Source organism: Schistocerca cancellata, chromosome 1, assembly GCF_023864275.1.
Source record: "Schistocerca cancellata isolate TAMUIC-IGC-003103 chromosome 1, iqSchCanc2.1, whole genome shotgun sequence".
Lineage (NCBI taxonomy): Eukaryota > Metazoa > Arthropoda > Insecta > Orthoptera > Acrididae > Schistocerca > Schistocerca cancellata.
The window spans coordinates 946,236,767-946,257,101 of NC_064626.1; the positions used below are offsets into that span (position 1 = coordinate 946,236,767).

The 20,335-nt window shown below is 45.2% G+C and overlaps 1 protein-coding gene across 1 annotated transcript in view; it reads left to right on the forward strand.

The window, feature by feature from the left end:
* The window catches only part of LOC126117024 (uncharacterized), a 140,060-nt gene that overhangs the window by 118,875 nt on the left and 850 nt on the right, over window positions 1-20,335 (forward strand). The window contains exons 5-7 of the mRNA XM_049915039.1: window positions 4,570-5,037; window positions 6,638-6,862; window positions 9,989-10,444. Coding sequence (XP_049770996.1) covers window positions 4,570-5,037; window positions 6,638-6,862; window positions 9,989-10,444 — 1,149 coding nt within the window. The remainder of the gene's footprint in view (window positions 1-4,569; window positions 5,038-6,637; window positions 6,863-9,988; window positions 10,445-20,335) is intronic.

Sequence of the window (20,335 nt, forward strand, 5' to 3'; positions counted from 1 at the left end):
ATTATTATACTTCAACAAAACAGAGACTCAAGAAACAGAATTAATTACGAATATTTTCGAGATAACGACAGAGTAAATAAACATGAAACAATCGACAATCACACCAGCGATATATATTGAACCATCACAGGTTAGCCACAACACATACTTTATCTCACATCACTAAAATGTGCCTCATGAACACGGACGTTAATAATAACACCATTTGACAGCAGTTTAACAGCGCCACAGTGGGTCACGCCAATGTAGAACACATTTCAAAAAAAATTTAAAAATAGTTGTAGTCTTCGGAATTGAATAAATTATATATCTATTAAAAGGTAATAGTCTGCAGATTCAGAAAACGCAAAAAAGTAAAAATTGAACTTTTCATGATTTTGAGCCTTTCCGGAGCCCCTTAAATCAATACATACCTGCAATCCACAAGAGTACACAATTTACACTGATACCTTTCAGCGTCGTTACCCTGATTTCCAGTGGACTTGGTTCACTTCAAACGTTTCTCCTTGTCCATTAGTAAGGAACCTTAATTATTCATGTGGCAATACCCTGAGTATTTCATTCATAATTTCATACCCTAATAGTACTTCCAATGTCTATTAATACTTTGAAAAGCCAAACAAACTGATACACTTGCCATATACAGGGTGGTCCACTGATCGTGGTCGGGCCAAATATCTCACGAAATAAGCATCAAACGAAAATATTACAAACAACGAAACTTGTCTAGCTTGAAGGGGGAAACCAGATGGCGCTATGGTTGGCCCGCTAGATGGCGCTGCCATGGGTCAAACGGATATCAACTGCGTTTTTTTTTTTTAATAGGAATCCCCATTTTTATTACATATTCGTGTAGTACGCAAAGAAATATGAATGTTTTAGTCGGGCCACTTTTTTCGCTTTGTGATAGATGCCGCTGTAATAGTCACAAACATATGGCTCACAATTTTAGACGAACAGTTGTTAACAGGTAGGTTTTATAAATTAAAATATAGAACGTAGGTACGTTTGAACATTTTATTTCGGCTGTTCCAATGTGATACATGTACCTTTGTGAACTTATCATTTCTGAGAACGCATGCTGTTACAGTGTGCTTACCTGTAAATACCACATTAATGCAATAAATGTTCAAAATGATGTCCGTCAACCTCAATGCATTTGGCAATACGTGTAACGACATTCATCTCAACAGCAAGTAGTTCGCCTTCCGTAATGTTCGCACATGCACTGACAATGCGCTGACGCATGTGTTCTGGCGTTGTCGATGGATCAGGATAGCAAATATCCTTCAACTTTCCCCACAGAAAGAAATCCGCGTACGTCAGATGCGGTGAATCTGCGGGCCATGGTATGGTGCTTCGACGACCAATCTACCTGTCATGAAATATGCTATTCAATACCGCTTCAACCGCACGCGAGCTATGTGCCGGACATCCATCATGTTTGAAGTACATCGCCATTCTGTCATGCAGTGAAACATCTTGTAATAACATCGGTAGAACATTACGTATCAAATCAGCATACATTGCACCATTTAGATTGCCATCGATAAAATGGGGGCCAATTATCCTTCCTCCCATAATGCCGCACCATACATTAACCCGCCAAGGTCGCTGATGTTCCACTTGTAGCCATCGTGCATTTTCCATTGCCCAATAGTACATATTATGCCGGTTTACGTTACCGCTGTTGGTGAATGACGCTTCGTCGCTAAATAGAAGTCGTGAAAAAACTCTGTCATCGTCCCGTAATTACTCTTGTGCCCAGTCGCAGAACTGTACACGACGTTCAAAGACGTCGCCATGCAATTCCTGGTGCATAGAAATACGGTACGGGTGCAATCGATGTTGATGTAGCATTCTCAACACCGACGTTTTCGAGATTCCCGATTCTCGCGCAATTTGTCTACTACTGATGTGCGGATTAGCCGTGACAGCAGCTAAAACACCTACTTGGGCATCATCATTTGTTGCAGGTCGTGGTTGACGTTTCACATGTGACTGAACACTTCCTGTTTCCTTAAATAACGTAACTATCCGGCGAACGGTCCGGACTCTTGGAAGATGTCGTCCAGGATACCGAGCAGCATACAAGCACACGCCCGTTGGACATTTTGGTCACAATAGCCATACATCAACACGATATCGCCCTTTTCCGCAATTGGTAAACGGTCCATTTTAACATGGGTAATGTATCGCGAAGCAAAATACCGTCCGCACTGGCGGAATGCTACGTGATAACACGTACTTATACGTTTGTGACTATTACAACGCCATCTATCACAGAGCGAAAAAAGTGGTCCAACTAAAACATTCATATTTCTTTACGTACTACACGAATATGTAATAAAAATGGGGATTCCTATTTTAAAAAAAACGCAGTTGATATCAGTTTGACCTGTGGCAGCGCCACCTAGCGAGCCAACCATAGTGCCATCTGGTTTCCCCCTTCAAGCTAGACGAGTTTCGTTCTTTGTAGTTTTTTCGTTTGATGCTTATTTCGTAAGATATTTGGCCCGGTCACTATCAATGGACCACCCTGTATAGTGTAGGGCCCCCGCGAGCACGCAGAGGTCCCGCAACACGATGTGGCTGGGACTCGAATAATGTGTGAAGTAATGCTGGAGGGAACAGACGCCAGTAAGGGTACGAGGGTAGCAAGGCTTTCGAGATATGGTCAATAATGTTCTTGTCTGGGGAGTTTGGTGGACAGAGAAAATATTGAATCTCAGAAGAGTGCTCCTGGAGCCACTCTGTAGCAATTCTGAACATGTGGGGCGTTGCATTGTCATGCTGGAATTGCCCGAGTCCGCCGGAATGCGCAATGGACATGAATGGATGCAGGTGATCAAACAGGTTGCTTACGTACGTGTCACCTACCACTCCAACCGCACACGCCTCACACCATTACAGAGCCGCCACCAGCTTGAACAGTAACCTGCTGACATGCAGGATCTATGGATTCATGAAGTTGTCTGCACACTCATACACGTCCCGCCGCTCGATATAGTTGAGACTCGTCCGATCAGGCAACATGTATCCAGTAATCAACAGTCCAATGTCGCTGCTGACGGGCCCAGGCGAGGTGTAAAGCTTTGTATCGTGGAGTCATCAAGGGTACACGAGTGGGCCTTAGGTTCCGAAAGTCTATATCGATGATGTTTCGATGAATGGTGAGCAGACACTTGTTGATGGCCCAGCACTGAAATCTTCAACAATTTTTGGAAGGGTTGCACTTCTGTCACGTTGAACGATTCTCTTCAGTCGTGGTTGGTCCCGTTCTTGCAGGATCTTTTCCCGACTGCAGCGATGTCGGAGATTTGGTGTTGTAGCGCACTCCTGATATTACGGTACACTCGTGAAATGGTCGTACGGGAAAATCCCCACTTCATCGCTTCCTAGGAAATGCTGTGTCCCTTCGCTCGTGCGTCGTCTACAACACCACGTTCAAACTCACTTAAATCTCGATAACGTGCAATTGTAGCAGCAGTAACCGATCTAACAACTGCGCCAGACGTCTTGTATAGGCGTTTTCGACCGAGGTGCCGTGTCCTGCCTTTTTACATATCTCTGTCTTTGAGTACGCATGCCTGCACCAGTTTCCTTGGCGCTTCAGTAATACCTATACAAGGCACGTGTCTGGCGCAGTTGTTATATCGGTGCAACCATTCCGCAAATTGCTGCCGATTTCAATGCTGGAGCATCAACAAGTGTCTGCGCACCATTCAACGAAACATCATTGATATGGGCTTTCGAAGTCGAAGGCCCAGCCCAGTCTTGTACCCTTGGCGACTGCATGACACAAAGCTTTACGCCTCTCCTAAGCCCGTCAATTTCGACATTGGACTGATGATGAAACATGTTGCCTGGCAGGACGAGTCTTGTTTCAGATTCAATCGAGCTGATGTACATGTACGGATGTGCAGACAACGATATATATATATATATATATATATATATATATATATATATATATATATATATATGAAGTTATAATTCAGAACACGCTTATTGGAGAACGCTTGCTTCTAAAGATCCATGAGTACCCTTTCTGGTTTAATTGACGTATTGTGACTTCATTTATCCTGACGCCACCATTATTTGCACGATCTTGTAGATTCCTTGGTCCTTCGCACGTTTCCGATCCCGGACGGCGATGGTGCGGAGTAATTTCCCGTATAGCAGGTGCCACATCGCGCAGTAAATACTCTCTCGTCGCCCCGTCATGCACGTAGCTCCACCGAAACAGACTCAAGAACATGACTGGAAGAACCAAAGTTCGGCGCACATTATACGTATCAAAACTAACTACTTAACCAACACCTAGATTACCGAAATACATGGGGCAACAGATCGCTTTCACCAAAGTGATATGTTAAACCACACACTCCATCACTTCTAAATTTCTACTCACGCTGATAGCCGAATCTCGAGGTTCGTACTGTATTCATCTCGAAGACAGCACCATCCGCCTATTGATCGAGCACCTCACCTACAAAGACATTTATAGAATTCAAATGGCTGCCACTTGTGGGTGCCCTTGAGAGCGCGAAGCTTTCGCTTCGGCAGGAGGAGGGGTGCCGGCGGCCCGGGAAGAACCCGCCGCTGTCGCAGCTGTCGCAGACGAAGCGGCGCTGCTCCAACGCCAGCCTATCGACGCTGTTGTTCCGCGAGGAGGGCCGCGCGGTGAAGACGGCCGCCATGGTGGTGGCGTCGTTCCTGCTCTGCTGGACGCTCTTCTTCGCGACCGTGCTGGCGGACGCGTGGGCCGCCACGTGGCAGGGCGCCGGCGACGACGACGAGGCCGAGGCGGAGGGCCCGGGTTCGGTGCCCGAGCAGTGCCGGCGGCTGGCCGAGCTGCTGGCGCTCTCCTCCGGCTGCGTCACGCCCGCCATCTACGTGTTCCGCAACGAGGCGGCGCGCGCCGAGGCGCTGCGGCTGCTCCTCTGGTGGCGCCCCCTGGCCGCCGCCGCCGCCGCTGCTGCCGCCTCCGCCACCGCCGCCGTGCACCGCGTGGGCGAGCCCTGCGCCATTAAGGTGAGGGCCACGAAATGCACGCAGCCAAGTAACTCCATTCAACTCGCCGCGCTCCACATTAACCCAATATCAATTGCAACTAGAGTTGTAAAGGATTCTGTAAACTAAAATGAATAAGACTAGACAACTGCCGGCCGGAGTGGCCGTGCGGTTCTAGGCGCTACAGTCTGGAGCCGAGCGACCGCTACGATCGCAGGTTCGAATCCTGCCTCGGTCATGGATGTGTGTGATGTCCATAGGTTAGTTAGGTTTAATTAGTTCTAAATTCTACGCGACTGATGACCTCAGAAGTTAAATCTCATAGTGCTCAGAGCCATTTGAACCATTTGAACTAGACTACTGTATATGTCCAAGCAGATTTGGTCAGTTAACGTCGTAACCGTGTTGTCTGTACATTACGTAGGTGTGTTGCATACCTATTGGACGTTACCTCATACCGATGGCATTCTTTATGTAAGCGATTTGTGTCTTACTAGATTCCCTTAAAAACCGCAAGAGGTAAACCGTCTAAAAACTTAGTGAGAATATATGAACTCAAATATATAGGGTGGTCCATTGATCCTGACCGGGCCAAATATCTCACGAAATAAGTGTCAAACGAAAAAACTACAAAGAACGAAACTTGTCTAGCTTGAAGGGGGAAACCACATGGTGCTATGGTTGGCCCGCTAACGGATATCAATTGCGTTTTTTTTTAAATAGGAACCCCCATTTTATTACATATTCGTGTATTACATAAAGAAATATGAATGTTTTAGCTGTATCAATTTTTTCGCTGCAGGTGACTGACGGCTTGTTACAGCCATCTCTGCGATATCGTTCACGACTGGCGTGCCCCCGCTTGACTTTACGCCGTAACACTAAACATTCTTAAACTACAGCTCCCGTCACCCTGACACACACTACTTTCAAAATTTAAACTCCACCAAAAAGATTCGCTACTCATAATCTACACCTATGTGGGCTACTGGCTGCGTCCCAGTTTTGCTTGTTCCAAAACAGCTCCTTCGCCAGCTCCGAAACAAATCCATGTAATTGTATTACGATTCATGCCTTTCAGCCAGTCAGCCTCATATACATAGTTCAAGCGTTTTCATTGACAATATCCAGCTCTCCAAATAGCATATCACAGTAAATTATTGTTTCCTGCCACGGCTTTTCAAAAGTGTATTTCCACCGAAAACTGAGAGACACGAACGTAATTGGAAATTCACTGTTCTTATGCCAGCTTAGTATGTCCCAGTCATAACCGATCTCCAAGGATTACATAATGACCAGTCCAGCATTTGAAGGCTGAACAGTACCCTTGCACGCTGGACAGAGGACTCCAGCTCTGCAGTCCAAACTAGCCAAAGGATGTGCACACGGCCCTGCGCAATATATTTTAAAGCAGATAAAATAGACTCTAAATGTGGCATCTTGAATCAAATATCCAACTCAACACAGTACGCGTTTTCGCTGTTGTTTCTCTGCACTCTGTAGTGGGAAACGGCTCTTGTGACGAAGTGGTGGACACACAAACACACAGAGAGAGAAAGAGAGAGAGAGAGAGAGAGAGAGAGAGAGAGTGAAATCTGGAGCTGGCCGTTGGTCCTTCCAGGCCGGGACGGGCGCCACACTGGGCTCCTCCCAGGAGGGCTACACACTGCGCCGCCAGTCGCTGTCCTTCTGCGACAGCATCTCCGTGCAGAGCTTCCAGATACCTGCAGCTGCGGCCGCTTCCGGGGAGTGCCGGCACTGCACTGAGGCGCTGCACGCCACTGCGGACTTCATCGCCACGTACGAGGTCATCGAGAGCCCGGGCGACGAAATCGAGGACAGAAAGGTATGTGGGAACAAGAAGCACAGTTGAATTCTGGTGTTGTAAGTAGCTGCACGTATAATAACAGGTTAATGTTCTGCCATGTGTGAGCTCCATTATTGACACAATATTTCAAAGATGTTACCAACCACAAATTTTACTTGGTCGGTCGGAGTCCTACTTTTCTACTGCAAGATCATTGATTCTATATCTTTGGAGAATGCAGTAGGCCTATGGACAAAAACAAGAAAAAATGACCGAAAATTACGGGCTCTAAAATGAGTACCTTAAGAGCTTTCATAGAAGAGCGAAGATGAATAAGTACCCATAGCTCTTACAGATATGGATGTTAGATCTCATGTTTTATAGATACATTGCTTGATCTTCGTCCATACTAGCACCTCTAAAAGTTGCATACCCTGCAATCTTACCAACAACAGTACCGGTACATGTATTCCATTGTCAGATGTGTGAGAACTCTTTTCTTATATATATAACTTTCGACTCGGTCGTTTCCGGACCAGAATCCCTTACCTCAGATTGATACATGTACCCTTCTACATCAACCCTGAAAGTTTATAATATCATCACGAAATAGCGCTGTACGTCTTCAGCAGAGAAAATATCTTAGGTTCCCGATGATTTTGTAAGTCTGTCAGCGAGAGCAAAGGATTTGGGCAATTGAAATGAAAGGATAGTGTTTTCAGAAGATGAACGTTATCAAAAGTAAAAGAAGAGTAATATAATACAGTCGACTTAGCTCAGGTGATAGTTAGCGGACTAGGTTAGGAAATGAAACACTAAAAGTAGCAGACGAGTTTAGCTATTTGGTGAGTAAAATAACTGATGATTGCTGAGAAAAGTGGACATAAAATGGAGACTGGCAACAACATCAACTCGCTTGAAACAAAGATAAATTTTGTAGCATCGAGTACAAAATAGAGTGGTCGGGATTCATTTCTAATGGTATTCCTTTGGAATGTAGCCTCGAACGAAGTGAAACATTGACGTCAAATAGTTCAGAGAACAAGACAGAAGAAGCTTTTGAAATGTGGTGCTACAGAGTAATTCTGAAGATTAGAGGGGTAAAATACAGGGAGGTGCTTAATCAGATTGGGGAGAATAAAAATGTATGGCACAACATGACTGGAAAAATGAATTAGTAAATAGACATACCATGAGGCATCAAAGAATAGTTAGTTTGCTAGTGAAGTGTACTGTGCTAAAATTATAGAATGAGACAAAGGCTTGACAACAATTACCAGATTCAAATGCACGTAGATTGCAGCAGTTATGTAGAGATGAAGAGAGCAGTTCAAGGTAGAGTAGCATGGAAAACTGCATCTTGGATTCTAACAGGTCCGATTTACCGGAAACATTTTACAAAACGAGGCAACTATTTCAATAACAACAACTTAACAATTTGATAAAAAAATTCTAAACTTACTTAGCTCATTTGGATGTGACAGAAATACATGTGCGTTTAGCAACTATATAGCGTTTGCTTCAAATAGACAAAAAAGCTGCAAACATAAGCAAATAGAACCCCGATGTCACGCAAATGGGCAATGACTTAACTGAAACAATCCGCGAGAATAAAGGGAGGAAACGATACCCATCGATCGCATTTGGTACACTTTTGACACTCAGTAAGAGTGAAAGACCAAGAAAGAAGAACTGGGATTAAAAAAGGCGTAAGACAGGGATGCACTCTTCCGCCCCCACAGTTAAATCTATACACTGAAGAAGCAATGATAGAAATGAAAGAAAGGTTCAAGAGTGGAATTTAAATTCAAGGTACAAGGATAAGCTTCACTGGGACATTGCTACCCTCAGTGAAAGTGAAGAAGAATTGCATGATCTGCTGAATAGAATGGAACAGTGTAGTGGGTACACAACATGAACTGAGAGTAAATCGAAGAAAGAGTAAAGAGTAAAGTAATGAGTAGTAGCATAAATGAGAACAGCGAGAAACTTAAAATCAGAACTAAGGATCACGAAGTAGACAAAGCTAAGAAATTCTGGTACCTAGACACCAATATAACCCATGACGGATGGAACAAGGAGGAAATAAAGTACACACTAGCACTCGCAAAAAAAGGGGATTCCTGGACAAAAAAAGTCTACTAGTATCAAACATAGGCGTTAATTTGAGAAAGGAATTTATGAGAATATAGGTTTGGAGCACAGTATTATACGGTAGTGAAATACGGAGTGTGGGAAAACTGGAACAGAAGAGAATCGAAGCATTTAGATGCGATGCTACAGGAGAATGTTCAAAATTAGGCAGACTGATAAGGGAAGGAATATAGAGGTTTTCTGTAGAATTGGAGAGAAAAGGAAGGTATGGGAACAATGACAAGAAGAATAGAGAGGAGGATACGATATCTGTTGAGACATCACGGAATTACTGTCATTGCACTGGAGGGAGCTGTGGAGCGTTAAAACTGCAGAGGAAGATAAGGATTGGAATACATCCAGTAAGTGAATGAGGTCGAAGACGGAATTCGTGGCGGGTCGCATCAAACCAGACAGAAAGACTGATGACTCGAAAAGGTTACCAGAGTTCGGCTACAACGAAGCGTCATCAAAACCAGTATGTTGTCACGAAAGTAAAATGACAAATCCTCATCTCAGACTACGTAAAATCGTAATAATTTGAAACTTCCCTGTGAGGACAGGTCGTGAGTCGTGCTTTGGTACCTCAGTTGGTAGAGCACTTGCCCGAGAAAGGCAAAGGTCCCGAGTTCGAGTCTCGGTCCGTCACACAGTTTTAATCTGCCAGGATGTTTCATATTAGCGCACTCTCCGCTGCAGAGTGAAAATTTACTGTATCTGATGATGACTCAGTGTAATCGAATGTGGTTCACTGTCATAACTGCACCAAAGGCGAACAAGAGATTTGTGAATAAATGAAAAATGTTTAAAATGGATCACGAGCTCCAGTTACAATGCAGGATTTCAGTGAAAGCCATTGAAGAAATAATATATCCTAAAACAATTACAAAGGGCCAGGCGGTTACCCAGATCTGTGTCTGTCAGGGTCGCACTTCGGCGTCCCACTCGCCGCAGCGGAGTGGTGCTGCGAGCGGCACCGCCCAGCAGCAGCAGCAGCAGCAGCAGGGGGAGGAGGCGTTGCCTGCGGCAGAGTCTGCGACGCCGTCTGGCAGGGCAGACGTGAGGGGTGGCCGGTCCCGGCGCGAGAGCGTCACGTTCCGGCTGGCGTTCCTGCCGGCGCGCCGGTGCCAGGCGTGCGTGCGCCAGAACTCTGACTCGTCGTCGGGCAGCGGCCACCCGCTGCTCAGGGACGGGCCCGGCGGCACGATGGCCGCCGAGACGGACCCGCCCGCGCTCGCGGTCGCCTCGTCGGCCTCGTCGGCGGCGGCGCAGCGGCGGCAGCGGCTGAGGCTGGCGCGCGCCGGCACCGGCAGCTCGGGCGACGAGTTCACCGGCAGCGACGCCGACACGCCGCGACACGCCGCGATGCTCGGCCCGGGAGCCACCGACGCCGGCGCCGCCGACCTCATAGAGATGGGCGACCACACGGCCGCCACCGCGCTACAGCTCTACAGGCCGCTGCCGCGGTCCGCGCCCACCTTCTTCCAGGTGATGCTCCGACGTCTTATCTCTAACAGAGTGGCCATGGATCCACTCATGACAAGACATTTATGTACTAACCGAACTGAATAGATGAACACACAGTAGATACGCACTAGTCTGCCTTAATTACTTTACTTTCTTATGTCTGAACACCAATGGTAGTCTTTCAGCCCAGTATTGGGTCAGGTCCAGCGCCTCTTTCTTGTCCAGGCACAAATCGTAAAGTTTGCATCTCTAGGAACAGATTGGACAAGCCAGGACTCGTTATGTCTTGGACAGCACCACAATCGCAGTTGTCATCCATTGGGTCAACATATTTCTGAGACAACATTCAGATTCGATTCCACTTTTGATACATCGATATGTTTATATTGCAATAATATTGTTATTATATGTATTCTTTCTTTTGTCATTATGATCTTTGACGTACTTGTAACTCTGATTTTTGAGCGCGTAAGCGTCTGTTAGTTGGTTGTTAACTTGTTAGAGAGTCGGACCTTGAAAAGATCAAGTCTTGGACGCTATGGTGGAAAGACGCGAATTGTAGTCCGGTTTTAAAATGTGAACTTTAACAGTGACTGCGAGAAAAATGTTTTCAAGTATCTTTTGTATTGAGAAGTGATGTTTTGTGTTTACGTGATATTCCAATTAAAAGGAAGTGTAACTTAAATTCGGAGTGCTGATTGCTTTTTTTACATCACCGTTGTCCTGCAAAAGTGTAATCACCAAGAATGGTTTGTGAAGCGCATCTACATAACTATTGAATACGAGGTGCATTCAAGTTCTAAGGCCTCCGATTTTTTTTTCTAATTAACTACTCACCCGAAATCGATGAAACTGGCGTTACTTCTCGACGTAATCGCCCTGCAGACGTACATATTTTCCACAAAGCTGATGCCATGATTCCATGGATGCGGCGAAGGCTTCTTTAGGAGTCATTTTGACCACTGGAAAATCGCTGAAGAAATAGCAGCACGGCTGGTGAATGTGCGGACACGGAGAGTGTCTTTCATTATTGGAAAAAGCCAAAACTCACTAGGAGCTAGGTCAGGTGAGTAGGGAGCATGAGGAATCACTTCAAAGTTGTTATCACGAAGAAACTGCTGCGTAACGTTAGCTCAATGTGCGGGTGCGTTGTCTTGGTGAAACAGCACACGCGCAGCCCTTCCCGGACGTTTTTATTGCAGTGCAGGAAGGAATTTGTTCTTCAAAACATTTTCGTAGGATGCACCTGTTACTGTAGTGCCCTTTAGAACGCAATGGGTAAGGATTACGCCCTCGCTGCCCCAGGACATGGACACCATCATTTTTTCAGCACTGGCGGTTACCCGAAATTTTTTTGGAGGCGGTGAATCTGTGTGCTTCCATTGAGCTGACTGGTGCTTTGTTTCTGGATTGAAAAATGGCATCCACGTCTCATCCATTGTCACAACCGACGAAAAGAAAGTCCCATTCGTGCTGTCGTTGCGCGTCAACATTGCTTGGCAACATGCCACACGGGCAGCCGTGTGGTCGTCCGCCAGCATTCGTGGCACCCACCTGGACGACACTTTTCGCATTTTCAGGTCGTCATGCAGGATTATGTGCACAGAACCAACAGAAATGCCAACTCTGGAGGCGATCTGTTCAACAGTCATTCGGCGATCCCCCAAAGCAATTCTCTCCACTTTCTCGATTGTGTCGTCAGAGCGGCTTGTGCGAGCCTGAAGTTGTTTCGGTTTGTTGTTACACGATGTTCTGCCTTCATTAAACTATCGCAACCACGAACCCCTGTCGCATTCACGAACGCACTTTCGACACACCCATAACTCCGTCACCACATGTCTCCTTCAACTGTCGATGAATTTCAGTTGGTTTCACACCACGCACATTCAGAAAACGAATGATTGCACGCTGTTCAAGTAAGGAAAACGGCGCCATTTTAAGTATTTAAAACAGTTCTAATTCTCGCCACTGGCGGTAAAATTCCATCTGCCGTACGGTGCTGCCATCTCTGGGACGTATTGACAATGAATGCGGCCTCATTTTAAAACAATGCGCATGTTTCTATTTCTTTCCAGTCCGGAGAAAAAAAATCGGAGGCCTTAGAACTTGAATGCACCTCGTATAGCAGGATAAAACCTAGGCCTCTTTGCATCCGAGCTTGGAATCATAACCACCTAGATTTTCAACGATTGAGCCATGATTTTTCGACGAGACCAGCGTTGGAAATACAAAAAGATGAGTGCCTAGTTTTTTGGTTATTACATGAAATGACTTTATTAACTGTGCTCTAATGACACCTGCCACATAATATGACTGTTGTTGCCCGAAAATGCAGTATTTAGCAGTGTGAGCAACACCACAATCGTTATTAAATTCTGACCTTTATTGTGGTAGGGTTGTTAGAACATTCAGGTAGTGGTTCTTCAATGGCTGTGTTTAAGAATATTTTACGGAATCTCAATCATCCAGGCTCGCATTCAGTACTAAAGAGAGAATGTCAAACATCAATGGCTTGTCTGAGCCTCTCTGTGAATTCTTGAGTGTTTGTTGGGAGCTGGGACTCGCTAGACCAGCGGCTCTATAAAACTTTCGCAGGGGCGTGGGTTTCATTCATCCTGTTGTAGTTTGACACATTTTGTTAAGGCTCATGTGGACCTTCTTCAAGTGGGTTGACCTGGTCCATACTGGGCAAGGAAGGAACGACCATAGAGCATGATCAAAGTGGGAAAGCAGAAAATAGATCAGAGAGTGCTGGGGTCTTCAGGAAACATTATTCACAGAGATTATGGCCAATTTATCTACCACTGGAAACCAATCTACTGAGATACATAACAATGTGTAACAACCATTGGGATCGTGGGCAGTAATATATGCCAGATTGGTGGATTTAGAATACCCCATGCAGGACGTAGAATGCATACTACCAGTTATTCGACAGACACAAAATCAGAAATGCTCCATCAGCATTCACAACTTTATTCATTGAGACTCTCATGCAGTGCCTAATGGCCCCTAGTAAAACATACCAGGCAGGCATGGCTACATCAGCAAAACACAAGACAGTGTGCCCGCCTTGCAGCAGATGAGGACGCCAAGGCAGCTCCGATCTGTCTCAGCAAAGTGCAGGAGACACGTCAGGTGCCTGCCATTCCACAGGCGCAGGTGTAGAAGAGCAGGCCGCTTCCTCAGAGAGTCAAGCATCTAGTGCACTGGCTCTAAACCCAAGACCCCCTGGAGATGACCAGAGGCCAACTGGAGGCACGCTGGAGACAGGCCTATGTGGATGGCGCTAGTTTGACTTCAGGCAGTATCAGGTCTAGCAGTGGACCATAGACCAGGAGAAAGCGGAGATACTGGCTGTATGTAATCGCACATTGGGTCATTGACTGGTGTAGAATATGTATCAGTTTCAATAGCAGTCAACCTGGTGCTAGGTCTAGCCAGGGAGTATTCATGGCAGATTTGTACAGCTTTGTTGTGACCATGCCTCGCCTTTAGACACATAAGGACCGAGGCAGTGGAACGCCAGACCACAGCCTGAGGTATTTCAGCTCTACTGTGGCAGACTCTGAAGACTGAGACCTTGCACCACTCTTCTCTGGTCACGAAATTTCACAGGTTTTTGCCTGGCCCACCTGACCACAGGTTGTAATTTCTGTTTGAAGAGGTTTTGACGTGACAAAGGAATGCGTATGTTGAAAGTGGTCGCTCTTTCTAGAGTCATGTGTGTCTCCTGATTTGCATGTCTTGTCAGTCCTAAAAAAGATACCACATAATTTATATCTAGAGTATCAGAGGATTGTACTAACTCTGGAATTAGAAAGAGCCATCCAGTTGTTCTAAAGGACTTCAAGTTTGTTGGCTGTGACCCGTTGCTAACAGAGAACACAAGAGAGACAAATTTCCCACTGAATGTATGCCACAACTGTACCATCATGTTTCAGTGATGGAGCCTTACATACAAATACCATTTAAGCCACTCTAATGTACTTTGACACAGCACGTATTCATTCAAAAGTATACAAACCCATTGCTGCCTTGATAGAACTGAAACTGTGCTCCTATATACACATCGCCAGTACATCTATTGCGCAAATTGTATAAACTTTATTCCAGAAAGGAAGCACAGAAGTTGAGATTTAGTGTCTTATCACTGATAGGGTGACGGGAGAACAGAAGCCATATACTAAAAAGTACTTCATTTGGGACTTATTCAAAATAACTACCGGTACTTCTCATCTGAAGTGCAGCCACGTCGTTTTGAATCTCCAGTTTGGGATATAATCTCAGTTTCTCTCAAACCGATACTCAGTAAGTCAATTACTCTGACACTTCAATAAATGACAAATACATACAGATCATAGGCATTCAGCGATGAGAGCCTATCTGTGCGAGTGCGCGCTTAGCTGACAATGTATGTTTATAAATACTATCGCCTCTTCTCCTTACTTTGTTTAAACAATATATGTTTTAAATGTCTAAATTTTTGAGTGTCTTTACTCAGTATTGGAGCAAAAACATCATATCGTAACAATAGAAGTCTGTGCCTTTTAGGATCGTATAAGGCCAGTAAATGCAATAGCCTGTTAACCACACACTTAAGTAACAGCTGAAGATATCAGAGTTTCCTACAAATCTCAAAACAAATACTTCGAGGTGTGCTCGAAGTTCATAACTATTTGTCTGTCGAAATTTTGTTTGGTGAAACTTGTTACATTTTTAAGTACATTCGAGAGCTTTCATAGATGTTGGTACGACAAATCCGTTAAAATTATCTGTAGAGCAATTGTGCCCTTCATATTAAGATTTACTCCAAACTAAGTTAACATACTTTATACAATATTAACAACTTCAAGGGCCACTTTTAGTCGTTACTCGAAATGTCCAATATACTGACTAGCAATGCATTAAGCAAGGATAAATGCCTATTATAATTCTTGTATTAGCATCATTTCAAACTTTTTTTTCAATAAAAGGCCTGTATATATTTGTGACTAATAGTTAATCCGGTTCATCCTATGAAGTAGACACTGAATCACACAATGTATAATCATTCTGCGCACTTTTCTGTTCACGCAGTTGTTTCGGAATGATTGACTATTTTTGGAGACTAGATGTAACGATAGTAACTGTCCAGTGTGGCGGGAAACGACGGAAGTACATTTTCATAGTTTCTTAATGGATCTGACTAGAAAGGATACAGGAAAAAAAGTGGATCTGCAATTCGTTCCCCATAAAGACGGAAAGTTGCCAGTCTATGCTGTCCATATCGCTTTCTAGGCGAAAATCAGTTCGCAACCATTACAATTTGAGGCAATGACACCGCCGTAAAATTTCAGACGCCGACAGGAAACACTGTTCTGATCATTTTTTTCTGTAGCGCTTGGTTTCCTTTCATACTGATACTCATAATGAACACTTTGATGAGAAATCGGTGCTCATGAACATGTCTAATGCTAAATGGTCAACGTTGACTGTGAAACTCATGTGGCAGACGGAAAGGCGAGAATGCCGCGGTTGGTTGCTGCAGAGCGTGCGATACTTCATCTTGTTACGTGTATACGTATTTTGGGCTTCAGATAAAATCACTGTTTTTAATTCTAAGATGCATACGATCCCGTACGGAATGACTAACAGATGAGGTGTTATCGAGGAAGAAATTTATCAGCTCTGATTCACTCAGCTCTATACCTAATGTACCCAGTAGAGAAAATGATCAGAAACACAGATTTCCTTTGCTCTGCTGCAACAGTGCAAGCGCGCACCCTCCTCTGTATTGAGATGCCAAGCAACTGTAGGAGGATGACTGGCTGACAGTTAGGGACAATAGCTGTTGTCGGAGAAACCAATTGTTCTACAGTGACGTACCTCACAACAGTCGGTCTGCTTGACCTTTTCGTACTCTGGTGGGATGACCAGTCCCTCATCAGGCCAGTCTCTGATGTTTGTAGAATTGATTACCTTTGAAATTCTTCTTCCGATTGGTATGATTCTGTCATCATCTTTTCCTTTCTTGTTTAAAATGGAACAGATCTGGTGCGAAGGGCCACATATTTGCAGGACTGGGTTGCAGCAGTGGGTCATGGCGAGGTTGCATGCTGGTGGCAGCTCAGATAAACTATATAAAAAATGGCCATTAAAATTGCTACACCAAGAAGAAATACAGATGATGAACGGGTACTCATTGGACAAATATATTATACTAGAACTCACATGTGATTAAATTTTCACGCAATTTGGGTGCATAGATCCTAAGAAATCAGGTCGTAATAACGGCCTTGATATGCCTGGGCATTGAGTCAAACAGAGCTTGGATGGCGTGTACAGGTACAGCTGCCCATGCACCTTCAACCCGATACCACAGTTCATCAAGAGTAGTGACTGAGTGACTGGCGTATTGTGACGAGCCAGTTGCTCGGCCAGTTGCTTGACCAGACATTTTCAATTGGTGAGAGATCTGGAGAATGTGATGGCCAGGGCAGCAGTTCAACATTTTCTGTATCCAGAAAGGCCCGTACAGGACCTGCAACATGCGGTCGTGCATTATCCCGCTAAAATATAGGGTTTCGCAGGGATCGAATGAAGGGGAGCGCCACGGGTCGTAACACATCTGAAATGTAGCGTCCACTGTTCAGAGGGCCGTCAATGGGAACAAGAGGTGACCGAGACGTGTAACCAATGGCACCCCATAACATCACGTCGGGTGATACGCCAGTATGGCGATGACGAATACAGGCTTCCAATGTGCGTTCACCGCGATGTCGTCAAACACGGATGCGACAATAATGATGCTGTAAACAGAATCTAGATTCATCCGAAAAAAATGACGTTTTGCCGTTCGTGGACCCAGGTTCGTCGTTGAGTACACCATCGCAGGCGATCCTGTTTGTGATGCAGCGTCAAGGGTAAACGCAGCCATGGTCTCCGAGCTGATAGTCCATGCTGCTGCAAACGTCGTCGAACTGTTCGTGCAGATGGTTGTTGCCTCGCAAGCGTCCCCATCTGTTGACTCAGGGATCGAGAGGTGACTGTACCATCCGTTACAGCCATGCAGATAAGATGCCTGTCATCTCGACTGAGAGTGATACGAGGCCGTTGGGATCCCGCACGGCGTCCCGTTTTACCCTCCTGAACCCACCGATTCCATATTCTGCTAACAGTCATTGAATCTCGACCAACGCCAGCAGCAATGTCTCGATACAATAAACCGCAATCGCGATAGGCTACAATCCGACCTTTATCAAACTCGGAAACGTGATGGTACGCATTTCTTCTCCTTACACGAGACATCACAGCAACGGTTCACTAGGAAACGCCGGTCAACTGCTGTTTGTGTATGAGAAATCGGTTGGAAACTTTCCTCATGTCAGCACGTTGTAGGTGCCACCACCGCCAACCTTGTGTGAATGTTCTGAAAAGCTAATCATTTGCATATCACAGCATCTTCTTCCTATGGGTTAAATGTCGCGTCTGTAGCACGTCATCTTCGTGGTGTAGCAATTTTAATGGCAGATAGTGTATATTATTAAAACTCATGTGACAACACTCATAGTTTTGCGGCGTGGCGGCCACGCTCCCTCTCAGCACATGCTAAGGATGGCGCAAGGTGTGCGGCGAGCAGTCGGCAAGTAGGCCGTGATGTGCGCGCTCAGGAATGCTGAAACCTGGTGCTCGCTGAGATGCACGCCTCAGTTAGTTGCTGTACGGCGGCGCCTACGGAGCGGAAGACTGCCAAAATATTTTCAGAGGATGACAGGCTTTGGTAGTGGATCTCACCCCTGCGAATGACGGCGTGTGGCACCACGATGTCCATACCAGTGCAAAAGGGTGATTGGCAATACCGTCCCAGTGTAGGCCTGTTGGCCTACAGGGCACGAGTCCGCCAGTTGCTGGAGAGAGCATAGAGGTGGCCCACCATTGGAAAGACATAAAATCCAGGAAGGAGGACTTAGTGCTAGAAGAAGGTGTGGCGATGGAAGCCCAACGTCATAGTCATAGTCATAGTAGACACTGTTGGACTGCTGATACCTCTGTTAAAATTGACGGCTATTTTACATCTTAGGAGGTCACTTGTTGTGCCAACATGCTGCATACAGCCATATACACAACAACAAATCCATATCTACACAATGTAGAAACTGCATGACCCTTTCTGCAACAGGTCCTTCTTTGCACTGCATCGGCAGGATTGCAGTGCTTGGCCGGCACTTCTCGCAGCCATCGTGGATTTTCCGTTGCCCAATAGTGCACATTATGCCGGTTTACGTTACCGCTGTTGGTGAATGACGCTTCGTCACTAAATAGAACGCGTGCAAAAAATCTGTCATCGTCCCGTAATTTCTCTTGTGCCCAGTGGCAGAACTGTACACGACGTTCAAAGTCGTCGCCATGCAATTCCTGGTGCATAGAAATGTGGTACGGGTGCAATCGATGTTGATGTAGCATTCTCATCAGCGACGTTTTTGAGATTCCCGATTCTCGAGCAATTTGTCTGCTACTGATGTGCGGATTAGCCGCGACAGCAGCTAAAACACCTACTTGGGCATCATCATTTGTTGCAGATCGTGGTTGACGTTTCACATGTGGCTGAACACTTCCTGCTTCTTTAAATAATGTAACTATCCGGCGAACGGTCCGGACATTTGGATGATGTCGTCCAGGATACCGAGCAGCATACATAGCACACGCCCGTTGGGCATTTTGATCACAATAGCCCTACATCACCACGATATCGCCATTTTCCGCAATTGGTAAACGGTCCATTTTAATACGGGTAATGTATCACGAAGCAAATACCGTCCGCACTGGCGGAATGTTACGTGATACGACGTACTTATACGTTTGTGACTATTACACATCTATCACAAAGCTAAAAAAGTGGCCCAACTAAAACATTCATATTTCTTTACGTACTACACGAATATATAATAAAAAATGGGGGTTCCTATTTTTAAAAAAAACGTATTTGATATCCGTTTGACCTATGGCAGCACCATCTAGCGGGCCATCCATAGTGCCATTCGGTTTTCCCCTTCAAGCTAGACGAGTTTCGTTCTTTGTAGTTTTTTTGTTTGATGCTTATTTTGGTGTAAGGCGCTACAGTCATGGACTGTGCGGCTGGTCCCGACGGAGGTTCGAGTCCTCCCTCGGGCATGGGTGTGTGTGTTTGTCCTTAGGATAATTTAGGTTAAGTAGTGTGTAAGCTTAGGGACTGATGACCTTAGCAGTTAATTCCCATAAGATTTCACACACATCTGAACATCTGATGCTTCTTTCGTGAGATATTTGGCCCGGTCACTATCAATGGACCACCATGTACAGGGTGATCAAAAAGTCAGTATAAATTTGAAAACTTAATAAACCACGGAATAATGTAGATAGAGAGGTAAGAATTTACACATATGCTTGGAATGACATGGGGTTTTATTAGAACAAAAAAAAAAAAAACAAAGGTCACAAAATGTCCGACAGATGGCGCGTGAAAGATCTCATGCGCGCGTCGTTTGGTGATGATCGTGTCCTCAGCCGCCACTTTCGTCATGCTTGGCCTCCCAGGTCCCCAGACCTCAGTCCGTGCGATTATTAGCTTTGGGGTTACCTGAAGTGGCAAGTGTATCGTGATCGACCGACATCTCTAGGGATGCTGAAAGATAAAATCCGACGCCAATGCCTCGCCACAACTCCGGACATGCTTTACAGTGCTGTTCACAACATTGTTCCTCGACTACAGCTATTGTTGAGGAATGATGGTGGACATATTGAGCATTTCCTGTAAAGAACATCATCATTGCTTTGTCTTACTTTGTTATGCTAATTATTGCTATTCTGATCAGATGGAGCGCCATCTGTCGGACATTTTTAGAACTTTTGTATTTTTTTGGTTCTAATAAAACCTTATGTCATTCCTAACAT